The sequence below is a fragment of the Sprattus sprattus genome (assembly GCF_963457725.1).
Source record: "Sprattus sprattus genome assembly, chromosome: 10".
NCBI classification, from domain to species: domain Eukaryota; kingdom Metazoa; phylum Chordata; class Actinopteri; order Clupeiformes; family Clupeidae; genus Sprattus; species Sprattus sprattus.
In genome coordinates, this window is record NC_137908.1 from 21,810,331 (window position 1) to 21,835,159 (window position 24,829).

Here is a 24,829-nt window from a genome sequence, read left to right on the forward strand (position 1 = left end):
CACCCTGCTGGATTTATAGGGCTTGTAGCTGTTGGGAAAAATTATTGTTCCATTGTTTCAGCTTTCTTCCATCACTGCCCCATCCCTTCCCTTGGTACCATTCCATGTGTGATGAGGTCAGAAAGGAGGGAACCAACAGAATCGCACAATATCCATCTGAATGTAGAAGAACACATCCGAATGTAGTCTACTAATAAGAATTCTGCAACATTTCTGCAAACAGGTGAATAAACATTTAGTCCAACAAAACTGAATTATCTACCTGGAAGTATATTGTCTTCTGTTTGATTTGTATAGAGTTATTTAAACATTCCAAATGACTGTAACCCATGACAAAAATATGATTTAAGATTATATGAGCACTCATTGCTTTAAAAGCAAAAATAAATGACATCATGCATGAACAATTAGGCGTGGCAAGTTTTGAAAGCACAATTGGCAGTGAGAACCGTTATCAGTAACTGTATTAATATTTGACAAACGCAGCAATCACTGTGGCACCTTTCCTTATCAGTGATTAAGAGAGTAAAGATGACGTTGCAGAGACATGAGACGGTAAACTTTAAGGAGTTGAAACAACTTCCAATCCCTAAAGGCCAGGCAAACCAGACACATGCGTGCTCGCACGCTTCCAAAATCAGGGTTGAACTTCACTGATCTCTAATGATACAAGTCAGACATGTCTTTGAAGGCTCATAACAAAGCGAGGGTAGGATGCCCATAGAGACATGTCTCCCAAGGAAAGCAAGAGCCATAAATGCACCTGCTGGACTAGGCACTGTATGCCATGACAAAGCACCGTTATACTAGGTCTGGCACTTTTGCCCGTGGATGAGGCAGACTAAACACAGGACATTTACAAGCAGGTTTGTTCAGAAGAGAGTAAAACAAAGTGAGTATCAATGAAACGGGGCAATTCAATGAGTATCTAACAGATACTACAGAAACAATGAACAAAGAAATGACCAGTATATTTTGGGACCATGATGTCCTCTGTAGCCCCAAAATGCCCATCAAAATGAACTGATGAAATTACTTAATCAATACATAACATTTTTGTATCAGTTTTCTGAAGCCAGGTGAAGTGGGGAATTTGAAGTTTCACTGCCTCATTTGTTATGTTTTGTTTCCATGAGTACACACGACACAACATCGATACTTGAAGCTAAAGCCAGAGGGAGGGGAGGGGCAGGGCAGGACCGGTTCCAACACTTCTGACATTCAGAATGCCTTATCAAGGTCAAAAGGGAGCTTTCACTTCACAGGACCAAGCCAGCTGTTGAGACCATAACTTCCATCTGAGCTCCAAATACAATAGAAATGTATTTTTACCAACAATACACAAGTTGCATAGGTGTATGTTGCACTGTTGATATGAAGTGGAGTGTCTAAAATCTACATCAGTGGTAGATATTCAATATACCAATATAAAAATGTACAGACAATGGCAAGTATGTGTGTGTGTCTTTGTGTCTTGTGCGTATGCGTGTGTTTGTCCCATAACTCTCTGAATACCTGAGTGACAAAAGCAGTCCCTGAAGTCACAGAAGGGGTTTCAGAAGGTTTATGTAAACCAAGCTGTAAGTAGAAAGCATCTGAGCCCTCAAGGCAGAGATGTTTTTGACCTGTCAAGGGGAAAAAACACCCGTTTCCCCTGATGAGTCAAACTCCTTCACCATCAATCTGCCTCATGATAATTATCATTCCTCCACAGTGACAGCCATGACACACGCACAGTCACACAAACATGATGACTAACTCACAAACAACAGTCGCTAGTATATAATCATCCATGCCAGATGAACGATCTTGGGTAATCTGGCAGGTGTTCAGGTACGTTCTATAATCTGTGCCCACCTGAAGAATCAATCAAATGAGTCACTCATCCTTACATGACGCTTAAAGTTTCGCAAGACAAAGAGAACGCACCATTCAACTAGAATGCAATCTCTGGACAAGGTACTTGCTGAACATTGGGCATTGCGGTCATTACTAATAATTGACGGAGTTCTTTTAGTTTTTACAGTTTTAAAAAGCATCCCATCAGGTAATCTGGTCATGCATTGCTTTTGCTCTACATCTCCACTGGGGAACATTCGCTACACTCCAGACCGAGGGGGTTTAAAAAAACAAGTAAAGGAAGAGGAAGAAAAAAGGGAAAGAGAGGGATTATGAAATAATTCCTCAGATAACTCCCACAGTCATTCCAGTTCCAAACCATCGACAGAGATGTGAACTCAGGACATGCAATATATTCCAGAAGATTCCTCCCATTCACCTACTTCAACAGTAAAATACTATTGACTGTACACTGTCTCTCAAAGACACACAAGTCTAAAAAGGGAAATATGACTTGTAGTATTAACAAAGATTCTTTAAATCCAAAAAAAAGTCCCAACGTTCCCTTTAATTGATGTGTTAATCAGGCTTGCTTTCAGCCCTGCTTTCTAAAACAAGACTGTCCCAAGTAAATGGGAGTGTACCTTCTTGTCCCCTTTTTTCCTGTGGAAAACAGATTAGTTTATTCCTGGATGCACCTGTTGGTTAAAAACAGGATGCATCCTGTGGTTTCACAAAGAGTAAAAAATAACCCCTGAGGACATTTTGTTTTATTAGTGACAAACTGTAGTATGAATCGATGTCCTCATTTTATGTGCACTTAGTAATGTGTCAAATCAGGTTTTTCCTGCCCAACTAGTTAAATTCCTAACGGACTTCAACTGGCCCAAGAATGTTTAAGTATAGGATAATGTAACTGCAGCTTCAGACTAGGAATCTCTATGAACAGCAAAGGTACAGAGCTGTGTATAGCTGTGCAGTCCAACTGCAACTGGGACTCCTCTTCTAAACCTGCTAAGGGGAGCAGTCACGCCACCCAGGCTACCCAGCCGAAACTCAGAGAAAGGAAAAGAAAAAAAAAAAGCATGCAAGAGTTGTCCGAGGATAATGAACGGGGATTTTAATGGCGAATAACTGAGTGCCTGAAACAGAGCAGCGTTTGTTCAGCAGCACACTTAATGCACATCCATAAATAGAGGACAGCCTACATTGTGGGACACTGAATTCCAATGTAGGAGAATAGCACAAGGCCCATTGTCCACACTGTCAGTAGGTTACATTTCACACTTTATTTCTATGAAGACAAGACACCGGCATCAACCCCTTTCCCATTCCCCTTACTGCATACACTAGACGCCTTAAAATCACTTAATTTGAATTTGGGGGAAAATTACACTGATTCATCCAAACAGCTCACACTGGTTATTTCCTGTGGTTTTACACATTGCCTCAGCGCTGAAGTCATAACTCAACAGCTGGGTGAAACCACAGGAGGTTCCTTATAAGTGATCTGCAAGATAATTACTCCTATTGGTGCTCAGTAGAACAGTGTAACACAAAGCTGACGGTAAACCCTCTGGTTAAATATTCCCACACGGAGTGGTGGTAATAATATGTGGAAACTGGGCTTTTCTGTGTTACACAAATAGGGTTACAGTAAATCCTTCAGAGCAACATCATTAACAATCACACGCAAAAAGAACAATTAGTGACTAATGCTGTGAGTATATCCGGAAAAATGCAAACCATTCAATAATTAATTAATTCAGGAAAGGTGTCATATCTGGCATCTGTGCCTTCTCTTCTCCCAGGCTGGGATACTAATAGTGACATCATCAGGGACAGTCTGGGGAAGGCCCCTGTGGGTTTGTACCTAGTGAAGGACATTCTTCTAGCATGAGGTCATACCAAGCACTTCTCAGCCAACAAGAGAGGGCCCAGAACAAAGTGTTTCACCCTGAAGCCCCTATTAGTAGTCCAGTCAGGCCATTCACAGCCATGTGGCTTTTACTCAGCCATGGACAAAGTCAGGCAAGACGGACATGAAACCATCTGGAGAACAATGACAATGATGTCGAATGGCACACATGCACAAACACATACATAAAACAAGACAGAAAAACACTACCCCCCAATTACAGGCCATTACGAATCTGTGCTTACCATAGCACTTGAGGAACAACAGAGAAGGCGAGCTTCAGCATGGAGCCCCTGATCTCACCAGAAGAATCTGCATTCCAAATCAGAATGCCCCACCCCCCTTCCCCGAATTAAAATCCATTAGACTAACGAGCCTTTTGCTCAAATTACTGCAAATTTACATCATTAGGCATTTTACTTGAAATTTCGGAAGGGAAATATGAGGAGGATCTTGAGACTGAGAAAAAGGAGCACCTGGATAAGTTGTTTTTTGACAATAAGTACAAGGATTGCACTTTTGTTCAACTAATGGCTTTAGAGTGTATGGAAAGGTAGGTAAAGCCATGAGCTGTACGTGTGCGGAGGCACACTGTTCTGATTGCAGTGGGATCCAGGATGTGACGGGCTGTTTAATAAGCCCTTCCTCCAGCCTATGATTTTTTTTTACTCCCACTGAACAGGAGAAATTAAAACAGAAACATGCTGCCAGGCTTGTTCTCCTGGGCAAGGCACTGGCCTTACATGGCTTTTCCACCCCCCCGCCCCCCATCCTCCCCTGCAATCACATCATGCCTTTGCATTCTGATGTGAACATCAACTCCCTTTCATCTATGCTGTAGTGCAATTCCCAGGAACGCCAATGTTTTCCATTTGTGATCTCCACTCCTCTTCATTACAGCACAGTTATTTCAAGGAGATGACATCACTCCTGGTGAAAGCATGTAAGATGTTCCCATTTAGTTGCTGGAAGGCCACCAGATGGTTTAAATGGTTTATGGCATAAATCTCAATTACACACTTTCAGTCAAAGAGGGAGTTGTGTGGGTGTCTGGAGGAGATACAGGGTTCTGAAAGAAGTTGATCTCTAGGTCTCTATTGTGATCGATCAGAGCTCTTTGGCCCACGCTTCCTTATTCCCTCTCTACATTTGGAAGAGCTTTCTTATTGGTCACTGCGTGATGGCATCTGGGGATCATTAGCGGAGGCTGGAGGATTGGCTCACTGCTGAGCTGGGAATTGAAGTTCATCTCCCGTTTGAGTTCAATGAGAGATATACCTGCACTGTGTATGCTTCAAATCCTCCTCTCTTCACCATAAAAAAAATGATTAACACAAGGGCGCAAAAAAATTGCCAAGCTAAAGCAGGATATCGTGCCTGTCAATAACCTATTTTACAAGATGAAAGCATTTGGGATGGGTCTCTTGGTTTTACTACACTTACTTAGTAGATTTTAAGTGGCCAGTTCTGGAAAGCTCATAAGGGACTTGGTTTAAAGAGGAAAGTGATTAGCATCTTGCCTTTAACTGATCCCTCTCCTCTTTCAGCCTCTTCTACTGCACTTGTAATTGGTACCCTCTGCCACCACAGAGCCTCTGACTGCTGGGCCAAGGGGAACCTCGCTCGGCCACAGCGTCAGTCCTCCCCAGCATTTACCTCATCCTTTATTCACCACACAAACCAGGGCAGAGCCTTCCTACACACAGTTACAGTAATGATTTTTAGCAACATGTAAAGTTGCTGGTGAACTACGTAACACAGATGGGAGTCACACAAAGAAAGATGTAAATAAATACATCTAAATAGTATGTGTTAGCCAATTGCAACAGGGTTCAGTTGTTTAGAGTACTAAACCTTTTATCAAACCCAAGACATATTTAGATGGAGCTAAGGCGCATAAGTCACTGCTATTGCCCTGACAAGGAGTAGTAGAAAACAGTGCCTTGTTTGTTGACAATAAACCACTATCAACTTGCCAAAATGGCAATGCGGATGGCGACAAAGTGACCAGCATGAGCATTATCTTTATACGAACCACACAAGTAACTCGTGCACTGGTTCTCAAATGAAAAACAAAACATGAAAAATCATCAAGGCATCAAAGAGCACAATGCTCTTGCTGGGGTATTTCTGTGTAAACCTAATGTGGCATTAAAGGCTTGGCAGATAGCTAGTGGCAGGCATTCTTGACTGGTGTTGGGTTACGCACTCTGATAACTTTACAGAGTTCTTCTATAGAGGTAAATGTAACCCTAGAAGACCCCCCCTTTGTGTGGGAATACAAAGCACATCAAAACTAGCCTAGCCTAGAGGAAAGTATACCCTCACTACACACCTTTGTATGACACAGCTGACTGATGGCTCAAATGGACAAAGGACACTTTCTTGGTCTGAGTTTTTCACTATCACTCTTGCCATCAGATAAACCCAAGTTGCAGTCAGAATGCACTTACTGGCTAAGAGGGACCAACCCCATGTGTCTACATGTGAAGGGATCAGGATCAGAAGGGATCAGACCAGTTTTTCAGAAGTGCACAATTTTAAAAGGTCAAAAATAGAGATTGTTAGGTTTATCTACTAATCAGGCCTCACAGCTGCCATAAGTTAGAAGTCTGACTTAGAAGTCGACATATTGTTATGTCATAAAAATGTATTGACAGTGTCGTTATTGATAATGGCGAGTTACATCAATACATTTTAAGCATAAAATAGAGAACTATGCAAACATTTTTAAAATCTCCATTTATTTTTGGGCGTTTCCAAACTTTTGGAGCGTAATGTCACATTTAATAAGGGAATGTACATTGGCTGCAACTTCACAACAGAAACAAACAAAACAAAACATAAAAAGTGTTGATTTGTTTATGAAAATACATTTTCAAAAACACACTGCTCACGATAAAATGCTGCAATTGGGTTTAAATCCAACAGATCAGACTAGTAGGCATGCATTGGAAGACTCCTACAGCAAGCACACATCCACATGGAAAACTAAACGGGCAGAGAAAATGTGCTGCTCTTCCATTGACTTGCCCCTCTTTTTGGAAGATATACAGCACCTTTGAAGCTTTCTCCCTATTATATTCCTAGACTACTTAGGCTAAGTCATTTAACTCCAATGTAATCACAATAAATGATGTGGCGGGCAGAAAATCTTTGCATAGGAATCCGCAAATCTTAAGTTATAACTCCACAATTAACAGCACTGAAAACACTCACACATGAAGAATTGGTGATCATTGTTCCAAGTTTACTCTTTTTGTACACTAATGCATACAAATTCCTGCCCTGTCTAATTTGAATCATTACATATTAATAATGGCCATTGGGTGATTCAGAATCACTAAAGGACACAATACTCCATAAAGCACTCATAAAGTGCTTCCATCCTTAATGCGGAGCGCCAGCACAGCTCCGTTCGAGGGTCCTATCAGTTTCAGGGGGCCAAGGCCACAACAGCCAAAAACACAAACCCAAATTGCCTCTCTGACCACCTCAAGCTGATATTTACACAAAGTTCATTTCCATCTTTAGTGTGCTTGTAAACATGGTTTAGACAGGCAGGCACACACAGACATAATGCTGCAGGTCCTGTATTTGGTCCTAAAGTGAGGTACAGCTCTGGTAACAGAGTGAAGGCATCTGAAAAATGTGTACATCGAGAACAGCCCCAGGTCAGGCTGTTGGGGTGGGGTTTCTGCTGATTAGCTCATTGTGCGTTCCAAAAGGAGCCTTTGTACAGAAAGTATGACAGGACAGTCAAACATTAACTTTTGTAGTTAGCAACCCACTGTTACAGTCCAAAAATATAGCCAACATTAACCGCTGAGAGTCGCTAAAACTACAGCATGCACTAAACATCTTAAATTCATCTCAAATTCAGGTCACCAAAAGGCTCACAACTGTACGCCACAATAGATGATGAGACTGGTTACTCATCCTTAATGTCTGCCGGTACTGGAGCAGGAGTGTGGGCACCTGTGCCAACTCAGGTACGTAAATTCACTGCAGCGCTCAAAATCCTCTTTCACAGCTTGGTTGACATACTAACACACCAGCCGCCCTTTTTCAGAGGAAAAATATTTTTTTGCCAAATCCAACCAACAGAATATGGTCAGCACTTAGGTAATGGAAAAGGTTAAGAGATGGGAAAAGAGAAGTGTCAGTCAGATGAACAGTTATGATGGAAGAGGCGGGAGGTGAGGTCAAACACAGGTCTGTAATTCAGGAGGAAGACATTAAAGTGAAGGGCTTTCCTAGGCACACGTTCCCTTTCTGGCTCAAACATTCCTTACAATCTGAAACCTAGCGTGACCGTGAATATTATTGTTTTGGGAGGCAACGCTATGGCAACGTAGAAATGTTTAGTTGGGAAAGGGAGGTGGATAAAATGCTCCGAGACTACAACCCTCCTCACTCCTCACTGAACAGGTAAAGGGCACCTCAAATTCTCTCCAATGGGCATAAAGGAATGCAAAACACATCCTTATGCAGATACACTGGCTTCTGTAAGAGTTTCGGAAAGACAGTGCGTCAACCAAAGGTCTGTCTACTGATACTGAAACCGCGATAGAAATCGCTGGAAGGCAAGAAAGAGTTTCAGCTGCCAAGACAAAGATACGTTTGTTTAACTGCTGAGATGCAACCCTCTGCAAGAGTAGCAAAATATAATACCAAGTGGTATGACATATAGTAAAACTGGTTATGATCTAGGTTCTCACTGAAAAACAGCTAAGTGTGTTGTGGCATGCTAGTACACGACAAGCCCTTCCTATCGTGGGACAGGACTGACTTCTCACTACTCGTAAACTAGACAGCTGATGAGCATCCAAAAAGATCATCAGTGCAATATCCCCTCCTTTCAGGATCAATTGAAGCAGCTGTATTCACTGTGAGCGGCTTAACAGGGGAGAGTGAGGGGAGAGCAACAGAGTGGTGACTTATGGTGAATAAATCTTAAACAAACATGAAGCATGATGACATTGAACCAAGAGGTGGGCCTCAAGAATGAATAATCAACAACACAGCATAAATTGAATTGAAAAGAGTGACATAAATACATGTGTGTAAGCACCTGTGTGTGTGTGTGTGTGTGTGTGTGTTTGTGTGGGGGGGGGGTTGATGGTTCTTTACAGGGCTTGTCTTAATGAGAATGCCAGAGTTGTATGATTCCCGCACATGAATGGGGCCTCTGGCTTCTCGGTTGAATCCCCAGGGGAGTAGTTACAGCCAAGAAAGAGAAAGGCCCTTCTTGAAAATAGAGCATGTTGCTCCACTATAGACAGGCCAAGATATCCATAGAAAGTCTGCCAGTTTAATCCTGTAGCTGTATATGCTATAAATGTATTTCAGAGTGGTCATCAGGACTGTGTTCTCTAAATAGATTGATACATGTAGTGGCACTACTTAACTGTCAGAAAGAAATGACACTGGTGATTAAAACAACAGTAGCACTGGAATGTGACACTGAAGCCCCTTCACACTCCCAGGGTATGAAAGATGAAGGACAATCATGGCATCCTGATGCAGCTAATGTAAGGAAGATATGAAGTAGACTTTAAGGTGGCAATGAGTAACTGGTAAACGCCCCCCCCCCCCCCCCCCAATGTACCTTGTTATAGCTGTTCACAGTCTCGAGGGATAGATATATTCAAACTTGTGCCTTTCTTGTTCCAAGTCCTGCCCAATAGCACTGAACATCAAGGAAGTTAAATATGGCTGTTCAAGAACCTGTTTCAGATTTAGATCAGGATTTTATCTTCTTTCTTCTGTGTCTGCAAATTATTTGTGCACATCAATGCACACATATAATATAAAAATTCAGAAAGCCATTTTTTATTTCAAACTACAAATGACACATAAAAAAAGGTAAAGCCCTCCAAACAATTCTACAACGCTGATTTCCATGGTAGTGTAGATGGCCCAAGTAACACACCCAACACGTCCACTGAGTCTCTACCACAAGGCGTTGTAAAGCTGGCCAGGGAGCAGCAATGGGGTCAGGCCCAGTTAAACATTAAGCTGATCTATGTGATTCAGTGGAATCCAACCCAGACAGGAAACCCTCACAAAGAGAGAAAAGCAAGTACAGGAGAAACAGCCCCTGAGGACAATTAAAGTGCCTTTGGTGGGGCAGCTGAATGTGGAAAATCACAGAAGGTGAGGTCATAAGGCATGGGTGGCCATCCTGCTCTGTCTCCCTTCTGCCAGGCCTGGGGTCTCCTCATCTCTGACTGTCTGTGTTTACTTGACAAGGAGGCACAACATCTCGCATATCTACGCCAACTGCCACAACCCACAATCCCACTCTGTTCTGGTTGAGGATGTCACAGTGAGTGTCTGGAGTGATGAAAGCCTCTGGAGCAGTTTGACCGATTAGCTGAAGGCCTTTACATGGAGCCAAACATATCACACTGCATGGGAAATGAAAATATTTAAGAGAATGAAGTTCCTTCTTATCTCTGGGCACCTGGAAAAGTATCACCTTGTGAAACACCAGAGTTCATGATTTCAACAGTGTTATTGTCCTTTGGAATTCAAAAGTACTGGCAAACATTGAGATATTTAACATTCATCACGGATAAAATATGTTGCATCATGTATATTCAGACACCTGCAAGTACTTGATGTTTAAGCAGTGTTTGAGCAGTGAGCACTCTCAGCAGTGTGGTTACATGTAGCTTGTTCACTGAAGCGTGAAATCAGTTACACATTGCCCTTCATGGTACACAATGGTATGGTTCATTCTCAGACAAGGAATTGTTTCCCCCAAATGTCTCTGAGTCAGTGTTGCAGCAAAGCACAACAATAAGCCGTGGAAGGAGCCTATAACTGACCTGGTTGGTGACATATTAGCCCTCCCACACATTTCAATAGGCTAGCAATTTCAAACCAGAAAGTAGAAAAGTGGGCACCAACATATTTTCAAATATGGTTTCATGGTGTGCAGTATGAGCACTAAAAATATGAAGTCTCTTGAGCTGCAAACAGCATATGACCAATGATCAGAGTAGCCAATATGCTGACTAGCCACAGGTACGTAAACTGCTACGTATCCTTTCTGTTGGGGACTATATTAAAAAAGAATCTAAATTTGACCCTTGCCAATTCTGAGTTCAATTCAATTTGATCTCGAATGAGCTGGAGAGTTCTTATGTGCATTAGCGTTGCAGCTTTTTTTCTTATTTACCTCATACATTGCGCGTATATTTTCAGAAAATAAGCTTTGATGTTAAACTGCAACTTATTTAGACTTTTTCTGGCCATCTGATGGTGGTAAACAAGGTTAGGCACAGTCTGCCTCAACCACTGCCACTTCTTAATGTCCTTCTCGTATGGGGTCAGGTGTGTGATGGATTGACGACCACAGTGAAGTTAGCTTGGTATTAGTCATTCACAACACAGCTTGGTCTACAACCATTATCTCATTAGAAGTTCAATTAACTACTTACACATTTTGTTATTCATCCCTGTATTCAGTTTTGAAATTGTTAATAGTGTTTGAAGATGACATTGAATTAGACATATTGTTGCACTACACTGTTTATTCAGCTATCTGTCTTGCACAGAGATGGCATTTTTGAAGATAAAACTAAATTCATTCATAGTCATATTAAAGGGTAATTGTGAGTAGAATATCAAATTCCTATAAACAGGATTGCTCATGATCGCTGTTCTGAATATAAACAAGAACTTTTAGAATGGAGTTCAAAAGGTTCAAACCAAGGCATTACATTTCAACTTTATTTCAATAACATTCTAGTATGGATGAAATTACCATACAAGTATGGTTGTGAAAGTCCTCAAAAATGTGTACAAGACCATTTATTTCAACACAATCCAGGCCTTTCAGCTTGGAGCCTTAACTGTACCCAAACCATCTGACAACTCAAAAAATGGAGCTGAGGTCAGTGATGTCACACTATCATCAATTACCACCCCATATTATCCACTATTACCTCACATCACACCTCATACTGGACTCGACTTCTTCTCAAGACCCTCTAAATAGTAACAGAGCCAGGCTGGGAGAAGAGTGCACACAAATTGCCTGTGTCTAGTTCATTCATACTCTTGGTGGCACAGAGTTCACTTCTTCCAGTGCACTCATTTCTCAGTCCAACTTTGGAAAATCCAGCCCACCAACATCAGTTAAAAATCATGGCTGCAAGTCTGACTCAGCTTTAGCCAAGGAGACTCAAAACCAACATCACGAGGGCCACCCGGCTATAAGACCAAACCAATTTCTTATCCGTATATTCCGGAGTTATTATTATGACACATTATAAAAAATACATTATAATGTTAACATTCATGATAACACTATTATTACAAACAGAGTCAATCGACATGGCAACGAGCAAGCTTTACTCGGCTTTGGTTACTTGGATGTACCATAATGGCCAAGTGGAAAGCCTTATTGATCACCACCTTTGCCAGGCATTCATATTCATATATTTTTCACACAGGGAGCAGTAAAAACAGTATAAGGCCAGGCAGTAGACAGGAAGGTGGTATCATTCAGGATGTGTGTGTAAACTCTCACCCACTGAACCCTTCCATCCTCTTCCTGAGTAAACAGGGGCTATTCACCAGTTACTCCAGAGGGATGAATGTGAATAGCCAGTTGTGACATGGTTGTTCGGGTCATACAAGAGCCCAGTCAATAATATCACCCTTGGAATTCCAGCTGCATTTTAGACATTAAATCTTAATTCAGATGTTACTCAACTCATTTGTTTAGTTTGGAATTAAGTTTGTGTGCTCCGAATATCTTTAATATCAAATTTAGAACTGCCCCTTTTAAACTCCAGTCTAATCTTTCAGCACTTCTTTGAACTGAGGTGACTCCTAGATCAAAGTGTGTTTTTTTCCGCTTTATTTAATAATTTAGAACAGAATTTCACATAAGGTTATTTCATTGCACACATTTTGATGAGAATTTAACATCTTTTACATTCTAGCTGTGATGATTTTTCAGACTTAGTTTGTGTTTAGATGGAGAGAAAAAAACAGCTGGCAAGACAATTACTTTTCTGAATGACTGGTATTCACAGTGAAGAGCACTGACAACAAGAGATAAATCACAAAAACTAAGTCATGCTTACACATGTCTTTTTCAGGCAGGAGTACTGCAATAACACATGTAAATGGTCCAATTTAATTCATTGTACAGGTTTTTATGACTAGCCAGGTCTTTCAAATAACTAACTGGTTTTGAGTTATAAGCGACACAGACAGAAAACCAGCACATACAATCTGGCTACTGCACTAAGACAGTCATTCAAGGCTGCAGATCACAAGCATGTTGCCTAGGTGATGCTTGCCCATGTTTTCCCCTTTGTAGAATTAACAAGTCAACACGGCATGATTATTTGACTGGTCCTTGTTCTACCAAAGTGAGATAAGCACCTGCTCCACCTTGCAGTTATTTCAGACCAATCATTGTTTGCTGAATCGGGTGAGCAGCATTAAACAGCCACTGTGTGTGTGTGTGTGTGTGTGTGTGTGTGTGTGTGTGTGTGTGTGTGTGTCGTTTCCAGGTGCGGCCCAATTCACCATAAACTACACTAGAGGATGAAAAACTGTTAAAGGGGTGAAGAAAGAAACAAGAACTACTAGTGGAAGCCAATGTAGGCTACTAATGGTTGTCCAACATTTCCCCTTTGATGGTTGACTTTTCTTTTTTAAAACAATTAGCAGAGCAGAAAAATCCACCAATCATTGTCTCATTATTTAAAAAAAAAAATAATAATAATAATCCTCACACCCAGAGATCTCTTCGCGCAACCTACTGACACATGAGTAATGGACATTTCTCCATAGAGTGAAGATAGCATGTAGTCAATTATTTTCACGTGGGAAAACCAGGACACTCTTACAACATATGGCAGATTAGAAAACAGTGTTTAACGACTGCACTTATCGACATATTTATGTAACAGCATCAAGATATGTTAAGCAAACAGTGTCAGTAAACACGTTCATTGTTGGTGAAACTCTACAGACTTCAATCGAATCCCAAAAAGACAGGAGAAAGCTTGAGACAGGTATGCCCTTAACTGTTCCATTTCCTTAGTTATACAGGACCGAGGTAACTGTATTCCCATTAAAGCGAAGGGCTACAGAGCATGTGGTGTATGAATTGGGTTATACCTGCCTGGCTAAAATGGGCCAATGCTGGGCCAATTCCTTAAGAAACTTAAGTTGTGCAGGTAACATTAGCAGCCTATTGTAACAGGTGCTACCTCCTTCACCTTTAGCCTACTTAAACAGCCTTACCATCAAACTTTGGAGGTCGTTATAAGTAGGTACACTTAACTATATCGGTTTGGAGCTAACGTTAAAAATAACAATTACAAATATAAATACTGTACTTACCGATTGAAACCAGGCGAATATTTTCACGGTCCAAAAATTCAAGTGCGACGGACACGTTTTCGAGCTTCATCTGCCTGAAGGTTGGTCTCTGGTGGTATTTTCTCATCGTCTTCTGGCTCAGGACTTCTAGCAGGGCAATAAGCCTCAAGCCGTCGCTCAGGTCGATTTGCAGGTCTGCTATCCGCTTGTTAACACACTTCAGGTGCTCATTGCACCAGCGAGTGAAGGTGTTCTGCTGGATCTTTTTCCATGGGGCGTCCTCAGCCAAATCTTTCTCAGTAGCCGGCATACTTTTGCTTTTGCGTTTCTTTTTTAATTCTTCTGTTAGGCTGGATGTAGCGCACGCTGCCTTTACCGAGGGGTGTTTGAGCTGTCTAGAAACCTACAGCCTGAAATATTTGCTTGCTCGAAAACACTGCGCATGCTCAAAGTTCCATTGAAAGGAAAAGTTGGATGACGCCTCTACCTAACACTTTTACTATGGCCAGTCGATTGGACGAACTCATACATTTAGAAATGTCTTTGTAGGTGGATAACGTATTATGTGATAGAAATTATACTCGAGGAGTATATACGGTGGTTTTTACTATATTTCTATGAAAGCCTACATTATTATATTATTTGACAGCTAATATTACAATCGATGAATAACACCTCTTGTATTATCACTCCATGACATTATTTTCAGCAGTCGTGCAGAACATCATACCACAAACATATCTACCAAGTCTGTAAAATCCCACATGATAATTCAACTAGCATAGATAGCCAGGACAAATATCAATCACTGTCAAAATATCCAGGAAATTCAGATGAAACAACAACGTCCTTGTGGTTCAACGGTGGACCACACCTTGATTAGCCATTCCTTTACTTCCTGATTTTACATCAACTGTTTCCACCTATACAGACAAATGTTTTGTTTCACTGAATAAACACACATCTCTTCATGTTTCTCTGCGTTTACAGCACAGTGGAGCAATGACATGATTGGCATGATTCACTTGGGTGGATCAGCATTGCCTCATGCTTCCAAACAGCACACGCAAGAGGACACCACACCTTCAGCAAGAGACAGCTATTTGCCTCACAGCATTTTTTATCAAGCTCTCAGAGCTAACAAGATGGGAGAACCTTACTGGATACAGAGGGTTGGTAAGAACTTGAATACTGAATAATATCTAAGTTAAGTATTAACCACTGTATGTGTATGCAAGTTGACTTAATTCAGGGTTTCCTATTCTACAGCCCACACAGAGGATTTGGGTTTCCCCTGTACTTTGACAATCAGCTCACTTTTCTGTGAGCCCTCTGCAGTTTGCACAATGAACAATGAACGGATGCTTTAATCAAACAGTCTGGCAGCCAAGCCACTATGTAACTTCTCAACACTAGGGTGACATTGTCTCACTCTGTCCTCAGCAGGACCGTATGACTTGCTCATCCTGCCCCACCTCATTGTCTAGTCTCAACTTCTGAGCTCCCCTAAAACAGCTCTCTGTGGGCACAGACCCAGACGCATCCTGAAGCTGACTCACCCTAAATTGATGTCCTCAGGGCCCTGGATAACAGCTGTCAGCCCTAGTCCTACCGCCCCCTCACTGGTGTCATCCTGCTGACGCTATCATGTACTCACGACATCAGCCTTTTTCAAGCTACTGTGATGTCACTACCTTATCTTGAACGCTAAAAGACAGACACCGGCTGATGAGAAAAATGTCTGATTGGGACGGCTGTGGCTCAGCAGCGTTCTGACAGGGCTGTGATGAAAAGATCAGTCTGTAGCTGACGTAGGAAAAAACACCCTTAAGAGATGATTCACACTTGTATATGTAAGGCTACAACTAGTGCAATTTTTCACAAGTAACAACAACCTCTTTAGACGAAGAAAACTCTGCTGCTGCCCACTGTCACTGCCCCCCTGTGGCCATGGTTGAACTCATCTTAAGGGTCATCACTTAGGTCTTTCATATGAAGGTCACAAGATAATGAGGAGTTGTACTTCTTGGCTTTAAACAACAAATTCAGTGTCAGGTTTATATTGGTGAAGACAAAAGTGAGATGCTTTCACAATTTTTATTTGAGACATTTAAAAACTTTGTGAAATTGTTTTCAATGTACACAACTAAGCAAATGTCATGTTAAAATAAGTTAATGTTTTATCGGTGACCAACATATTAGTTTTATTTATTGAATCCTGATCATCTGTACTTAGTGAGGATTCACATGCACATCCTGGAGCCCTCCACGGACCAACTCAAAAGGTAGTTCAATCTCTACAGCTTTAAGTCAACCCAATTCAACAGCTTGCATAAACATCTGGTTGACTGGTTTCTGGGTAGAGGGTCCAACTACATGCAGTCATTTCCTTTTCAGACATTCTAAGCAATGGCACTTCTAGTTTTACATTACAAGATGCACCCATCCGAAATGTGTCATCTACTAGTTTGACGACCCTTTCTTCCACGAAATGTATGTAAATAATGTACCAAAATAATGACTTCTTATATTGTAAGTAGCAACATTCATACTTATCCTTCAATATGGAATTGTTGACCCAACATGAACCATCATTGTAAACATAATCTAAAGAAAATCTATAGAAATCTAGAAAGATTGTCTATTAAAATCCCCAGGTTAATATTCAGATAATTGTGTTATGCTGTGAAATGTGACAACTTTGAGGTTTATCAGAAGATGGTGGATACCTTCAATTAACTTCAGGAGGACATTATTGAATGGGTTGTTATAGATTTTTAACTTTTATTGTTGTGTATATATTTACACACACACACATTCATACATACATATTTACAAACAATTTACCAATGAAGACTTTCTATAGCTTAATACCTCTTTCTATACCATCTGGAAAATCATCAGGATATGGGGTCTGGAGGTGAGTTTTTTTTTTTTTTAAGAGGCATCAATGTCTTCAAAAGCAAAAGGAGGTGAGGTGGGTGTTAAAGCAGAAGTATGTAGAATCAGCAGATCATAGAATCATGATTATGAGGTTAGCTTAACAGAAAAATTGATTTTTTTTCTAGAGAACATAGATCATTCTCATTGTAGGGAACAGGGTTTTATATGAGAGCGTAAAACATGTTCCTAAAATGATAGCGAGCTCATGGATATGCCCTTATAGGACGGATACTTGGGTTTTGGATGCTCCAGAGAGAAGTCTTTGCAGATGTGAACTACCCCCTCCCCTCACACACACACATTACTGGGTTCCATAACATACAACCAGCCACACACACACACCTATCAATCAACCCTTTCACAATCAATGTGTCCGATTCATACCCAAAATTCAACACTAAAACATCTCTGTGCTTTGATAGAAGTTCTTCGTTTCTTTCAGCATCAAAACATTCAAGCCCAGATCCCATCTCTGGACAAAAAAAAGAGAACTCAATCAATGTTAAGGCAAAGCTAATCCCAGAGTTAGGTGTAAAATGTGCTACAGACGGAGTCTGTGTATGGACCTTTAGATACACGGGGTGTGTGACCAACACTGACCGCTACTTGTTCAACAGCCTCTTGAACATGGTTTAGCCACCAGTTAACCAGCTAATTGTAGCCCCCATAGACAGACATTGTTCCAACGAAAAACAGACCACATTTCAACAACATATCAAGGAACATTTTAATTTCAAATTACCTACATTTTTGTAGTGTCTGACAGGAACATTATTTTGCTCACACAACACAAATAAACAATGCTAGAGTACACTCACATTTTTGTGCTACAAACATTTGAATTCAACAGACATTACGAGCACAGGGGGACTCATGTTGTGTGTTTCGAACATTGCTTCCTCCTCCTGTCTCGTCACACTCATCGTCACACTCATTGATGCTGCACAAGTCTGTGGCACTTGGATGACAACTAGCAGGTGTTAAATTAAGTGCGGAACACACACACACACACACACACACACACACACACACACACACATCCACAGATACACACGTCTAGCTCTGAAATAGATACATTAGGCACTTCACCCTTTGTGCCTAGATGTTTAGATTCAGATTTGGCTTTTACATCTATTTGGAATACCAGATCAAAATCCAACATGGCAAACCACAGAAACAAAAGAAAAAGAAAATGAAAAAGAAAGGAAACTAGAACTTGCCAATAGTTTGGTACCCACCAAGAGAAAAAGCCTATTTTAGGCCATTGTGAAGTCAACATTCTCACCTATGACAAAAAAAACAATCAGGATGAAAGAAAACAGCAGATATAGCTTTTCTCTACAGTAGAAGTAACAACTTTTATTCCCTCTTATTCTATATATATTTACAGTTACATTTTATACAGTTGCACTAAGGGTCCTTGGAGATCCTCAAAACAGAATGGGCCCAAGGAGGGGATGCATTTGTCGTTGTGAGACTGAAGTGTCCGTGTGGAAGGTGAGGACCACGTAGGATGTTGTGGTGTGTGTAAGTGTGTATCTTGGAGGAAGGGTAAACTTCGAGAGTGCACATGTGCCTCGCTCTCAGGAGGTGCTCTTTGACAGGCTGGGGTAAAGAACTGCCGCTGTCACGGCAACCATCACAGCAACCACTGGTATCCATGGCATCCAGCCGTTCTGCAACAGGTAGACACACGGCGACAGACACACACACACACACACGAGACAGAGAGAGACGTCATCACACAACTTGCACTGGACTAAATAAAGTGCGGCTGCAGAGGTAGAGAGAGGCGTAGGGAAGGAGAAAGAGAGACAGAGACAGTGTGTGCAAGACAGAGAGAGAGACAGAGAGAGAGAGAGAGTGAGTGTGTGTGTGTGTGTGTGTGTGTGCGCGAGAGAGAGACAGCAGAAACTGAGTTAAGATGAACACACTTGAGAGAGAGAGAGAGGTCAAGAGCAATTCCAATGGAAGACCAGTAGCCTCACAGATAATAGTTGATGATGATGATGCAAAATCAAACTCAATGCACTGCCTTAATGCAGGGAAGGCAGAAGCACTTTGTTTAATTTTAGTCAAAAGAAAATGGAAGAGCAAAATGATGATCAAAAGGAAGGGGGGGAAGCCAAATTCCCTAAAAGCAAAAAAAAAAAAAAAATGACAAATTAATGATCCAAGCTAGACAGAACAGGTGTTACTTGGTCAGTGAATGATTAAGATGGCAAACTACATGGAGAAAAACGTAGGCTTTTTTCCATTGTGAAGCAAAGCTCCAAAGATGGATGATTTTAAGGACGAAGCTGATGGGTAAAGAGGTGTAGGGTGTGCAGAAGGGTGAGGTGTGCTTGTTACAGATGGCCATGCACAGATGGTGAAGACAGCATGATGCACACGGAAGAAGACAACACCAGACACACAGACAAGAGACTCGACACGAGCGCCGTGTACCTTTCTACCACAACTGGCCGTAGCACCAGTACAGCAAAGCCAGGATAAGGCCGATGAAAATGGCTTGGGCGGGCTGCGATATGGATGGCTAAAGGAGGAAGGGGACATTACAGAAAATCAACTTTTACACTACGCAACACAAAGACCTGATCTGGTGGAAGGGCTGGGGAAGGACGGCTAAGGGAGGGCTCTGCAAATAAAAAGTAAGGAGGGGGGATGGATTTTTTTGGTCATACAAAAATAACAACAGCTCCTATCAAATATATACAAGCTAAAAGCATATACCCACCCAGCAAGTACACAGTTGAATACCTGAGCTAGAAACCACCCACAACAACAAGGAGACATCCCACCCACAACAACACAGACATGACACAGACAGTGGAGTGGTGTTAATATGAGAATTTATCACAACATTCAGGTTATTGAATCCATCCATTTCAACCAGCCCGTCTGTATCAGGTTGTTTCCCCTATGCCCCTGAGAAAGTCTGACGTGCAACCACCAGGCTGTGCAACAGTACACCAAAACACCCTTCTGTCTAGAGTGAACATTTTTAAAGATATTTGAGTGGGAAACAATGTGAGAAAAACATGTTTGTGTATCAGCTGTAAGAAAAATTTAATTGGAACGTAAGGGGTTATCAAAAATGCGCAAAACAAACAAAAATAAAAACATCTAGATCAAACAAATCAAACTCAATAAAAAAAATTAAACTGAGGCACCAAGGAATAGCCCTGGCTCCTGACTGATCAGAAAGTCATAAAGTGCCACCTATCCAGAGTGGATCATGTGATTGTTTGGGTCAACTTTTTCCCAATGCTCTGTTGAAAAAAGCCTAAGACTGAAGCTGTGGTACAACCTCATCCACAGGTGCAACCCTGAAGGGGTACATTTGGGACCGTCTGAATGTGAAGGTGTGTGATGAAATGTCAGTGTGGACTGATCGAGCTGAAGTCAGTGTGTGTAAAGGAGAAGGCATTGACACTGTGCTGACTGGGGGAAGAACATTAAAGCAAGACAGCGAAACTTAATTAGGCCTATTTTTGATCAGCTTTGCTTGCCAAAGTGTCATCAGACTGCTGAAATAGGTTTTTTTTTTACTTGCATAATCTCACTGTGGATCGAGTATTTGCATTTGTTGAGGGCAGCAGTTTCAAGTCGGGTTCTAAGAGGACTGCAATGCTTCACCCTGGTTAAAAAATAAATTCCTTCCTCGACTATCCTTTGAAATTGTCGTGTCAAACAAGAGGACATGATCCGTTAGCAAAAGTGCTGCTTATAAAAGATGATTGAATTACCTCTTTGGCAAATAAATAAGACACACTCAGCCAAACACATACACTTATCTTAAGAGTCTCTCCTTACCTTAGACCAAACAAGAGGCAGATCAAAGCCTCACACACTGGAGTTGAGGAAGCAACCAGGCCAGTTGTAGATTCAAATGTCAGAGCTAAATCCCTGTGTGTGTGTGTGTGTGTGTGTGTGTGTGTGTGTGTGTATATATATATATATATATATATATATATAAACACACTCACCCCAAATGAGTATGGAGAAAAAGCTGAAAGCAATGGCAGCCCTGGCTGCATTATCTGTGTGTGTGTGTGTGTGTGTTTGTGTGTGTGAGAGAGAGATTCATTGAGTAAGGCAAAGAGATACAAAGAGAGAGAGAGACGAGGAGGACTCACATTCTTTCCCTTCTCCTGCAGCAGCTTGAGGTTGACCTTACACTGCTCCAGCTCGGCGTTGATGCAGGACTTCTCCTGTTCGGTCCTCTCGTAGCGCTGCCTCAGATCTGACAGCTGCGTCTGAGTCTCCTCATACTGCAGGTGGAGGAGGAGAGAGAGAGAGAGAGAGAGAGAGAGGGGCATCCATGAAGGCCGGAGTAAGTTCAAAAAGAGGCTCCAGAAAGGCACTTACAGCTAATGTTAGAACTATGGTTGTCAAAATAACACTTTTATTTTTAATTAATTAATTATAGCAACATTAACACAGCTAAATTGCACTCTATGCTGAACATAAGGACTATAAGGGGCAGGATTTTTGTTGACATTGGTGGAGTTCGCAAGCTAGCACGATTGCATCATCAGTGCTTTAGCTATTAGTATGGTCTGGTTAACTCACTAGCTTTAGACAAACTATGAGGTATCTGTTTGCCATTAGAGTGTGGTGAACATCACACTGCCATGGCTTGTTTGCTTTGATTGGTTTAGATTAAGTTATCACAAAGCATGCAATTAATTAGATACGTTTTTGTCAGCCATAGTTAAAACCCTTCTGTGCACTCCTGTCGCTTGAACCTCTATGTGCAGAATGTGTGTGAGTATGTGTATCATGTTTCTGTAAGGCCACTGTGTGCACATGCGCGTTCAAGTTCACCTCTTTCTGTAGGTTCTTGGTGCGGCTGTCGGCCTGGGCGAGCTTATTTTTGAGCACGCTGGCATCCTGCAGGTGCTGGTCCTGCATGGAGCCCAGACGGCTCTGCAGGTCACCCTGGGACTTCTCCAACGCATTCAGACTGCTGCTGAGAGTGGCTCTCTCCTCCCTTGAGCTACACACACACACACACACACACACACACGCACAAACACAGGAATGAAACATGCTGCAGGAATTTGCTGAGATGAAAATTTGGGGGATGATTAAGTGAGGGCAGACAAATGTTTATGATCAGAAGACCATGAGACCATGATTTACAGAACAGGATCTGACACCCATATCCATATCCCACAGATCATCTGCCTGCTTTCATTTAGTCACAGACTGAACAAGGTTGTTAGACTGGATGTATCTACACACACTTAGGGACATTCTGTGACAAATGTTGAAAACCAGAAGATTGTAGGATCAAGGGCGCAGTGGTGCTGTGTTCAAGTCTGGAGACCCACCTGTCCAGTTCCCCTTCCAGCCGCTGAAGCTTCTGCAGCAGGGAGCCTTTCTCTGAGCGCAGACTCTCACATTCTTTCTGCAAACTGCCACACTCCTCCTGCAGCTTGTCCAGCTCACCTGCACATACATACACACATGCGTCACCACTATGGCTCACCTCTGGTATTAGACTACCAGAATCACCAAAACACAGACAGATCTCCCTTTAGTCAGTGATTCTTTACGTACTCCAGTCTACCTGACTGACTGAATCACCACTTTATATACAGTATATCACCAAGTCCTTGTTACCTTGCCTAATCTAGAGTTAAGGGAATTGGATTCCTGTTCAAAAGAAAACAAACAGAACCATCAAAAATGGTTTATGCATCTCCATAGGACAATGTCCTAAACCCCTGTTGTGAAACGAATTAGCAAGTCCAGCTGAAGGCCCTGCTAAAATGATGCATGATTCATTCCCTCTCCCAAACCCCAGTTGAGGAAAGCAATTGAATCGATACCATGTGTATGTATTCGTGCGGGTGCATGTGTTTGTGTGTTGCAAGCTATGTTCAAGCCTGGTGGGGAAAACAGCTCTGGTCTCCTGGCCATGCTGGAGTACTGCTTCTTAGTCCTACAGAAGGCCAGGCATCCATGTTGAACATGGCTCTGTCTAACATCAAGACCCACTGGGCTGCCATTGGGCTGCCATTGTCATGACGCCCATTTCCTGCTGACAGTTTGTATTAGAATCTAATGCAATGATCAAATCCTGATGCTAGCTGTCATGATGCGCTCTGTGTTGAAACAGCTTATTTATGGTCCACAGAGGCGTCCATAAATAAAAGGCCTACATTTGGAAATGTTGAACTGACCTTGCCTGCTTTTTTTTAATACCAAGTTTGTTGATTTACATATTCTAGTACTCAGGAACACCATTAAGAATTAATACACTTTTCTCAGGACGCAATGGCTGTGATTGGTGCTTGCAGGATTTCATATCCAGCTCAGATTATTACAAACCCAAGGTGTCAAATGAGGCCATATTCTGCTACAAACAATCTAGAAGTATTTGGAATGTGCTGTGTTCCTTTGTGGTTTGAAACATACTGTATGGGTAATAACATAATGATGCTTCAAATGTTTCTACAAGTTGAGTTAGCAGAACTCCTCTTTTTCAAATAACTATTTTTTCAAATGTAGAAGGAAAGCAAAATCAAAACATAAAAATAAAGCTTAATGGACCTTTATCAAGGACTCAGGCTTCTGAAACCCAACAGGTTAGTGACAGTCTTCTGCTCTTGAGCATACACAAATATCCCAACACAATATAGATGAAAGGTCTTCTCTCTTCTGTTAAATTAATGGGCTCCAACTTTGACTTTAAATTAGTATGGAGATGGACCAACGAGACCTGCCCCTGTATGCATACCTTGCAGCTGCACCGCTTTCTCCTGGTGCTTACTCTGCTGCTGGAAGCTGGCCTGCAGGGTGCTGATCTCCACCTCATATTTGCCGGCCGCCTGCTTCCACTTGTCCAGTTCAGTGGTGACGCTGCTGAGGTCAGACTGAAGGGCGGTGATGTCGCGCTCCCGCTCGTGGTTGGCGTCGTCCATGGCCTGGCGGAGCATGATCACCTCCTCCTGGGCGTTGTAGAGCTCCTCACGAGTGCTGCTGATGGTGTTCTCCCTCTGCTCCCTTAGGGTCTCCATATCAACCTGCAGCTTCTGCAGCTGGGCTACGCAGCAAAAGAGCAAATGTTTACATTAACTTTTGAATATAATAGTCCCTCTAGTTTTTCCGCAATTTCATGATTTGCAAATTCAACGCAAGATAAGCACCGTTCCATCGTCACAGTGAATATTTTCGGATCTACGTCATAAATTGACCACAACATTGCAGAAAATAAGCCTTGATGTTAAACTGTTACTTATTTCTGCTTCTGGCTTTCAGATGGAGGTATAAGGTTATGTCGGGTGTGTGATGGATTTACGACCACTGAGATGTTAGCTTGGTAATTAGTCATTCGCTGGATCTATATCTTCTCATTAAAAGTTTAATTCATTTAAATTCTGCCTTGTCCTTAGTTGTGAAATTGTAAATAGTGTTTGGCCATGATATTAAACTTTGCATATTGTTGGGTCCAATTGTTTATTAAGCCGTCTATCTTAAAAATCACCACTCAAAATTCATTTTGATCACTGAAAAAAAGGCGAAATCCTGGAGGGACTAAAAAGCCATCATAAACTGCTTTAGCAGCCCTTCTCTAACCCGTCAGAACATGAAGGGTAAATCACCAAGATTAGATGCAGAACAGTAATTTATTTCAAGATTATGTGTGGACTGATGGATTTCTGATTAGAACTATACACCAACATAGTTGCACACATGGCAGGACATGCCAGGAAAGTAATGTTGCACCAGAAATGGATGTTATCAATTTGCAAACAG

At 41.7% G+C, this 24,829-nt stretch overlaps 2 protein-coding genes across 6 annotated transcripts in view; both read right to left on the reverse strand.

The window, feature by feature from the left end:
• Positions 1-14,486, reverse strand: part of flnba (filamin B a) — a 60,119-nt gene extending 45,633 nt beyond the window's left edge. Inside the window, exon 1 of the mRNA XM_080846017.1 lies at positions 14,138-14,486. Coding sequence (XP_080702143.1) covers positions 14,138-14,426 — 289 coding nt within the window. The 5' untranslated portion in view covers positions 14,427-14,486. The remainder of the gene's footprint in view (positions 1-14,137) is intronic.
• A 2,443-nt stretch (positions 14,487-16,929) lies between these two features.
• The window catches only part of slmapa (sarcolemma associated protein a), a 55,984-nt gene continuing 48,084 nt past the window's right edge, over positions 16,930-24,829 (reverse strand). For 3 of the 5 annotated variants that reach the window (XM_080846174.1, XM_080846173.1, XM_080846171.1), the window contains 5 exons: positions 23,811-24,116; positions 22,399-22,516; positions 21,890-22,061; positions 21,199-21,333; positions 16,930-18,735 (listed from right to left, as the gene is read on the reverse strand). In XM_080846174.1, the coding sequence (XP_080702300.1) occupies positions 18,643-18,735; positions 21,199-21,333; positions 21,890-22,061; positions 22,399-22,516; positions 23,811-24,116 (824 nt within the window). In that variant the 3' untranslated portion in view covers positions 16,930-18,642. Of the gene's footprint in view, positions 18,736-19,507; positions 19,596-21,198; positions 21,334-21,889; positions 22,062-22,398; positions 22,517-23,810; positions 24,117-24,829 lie in introns of all 5 variants that reach the window. The other 2 variants (XM_080846175.1, XM_080846172.1) reach the window with 1 other exon arrangement.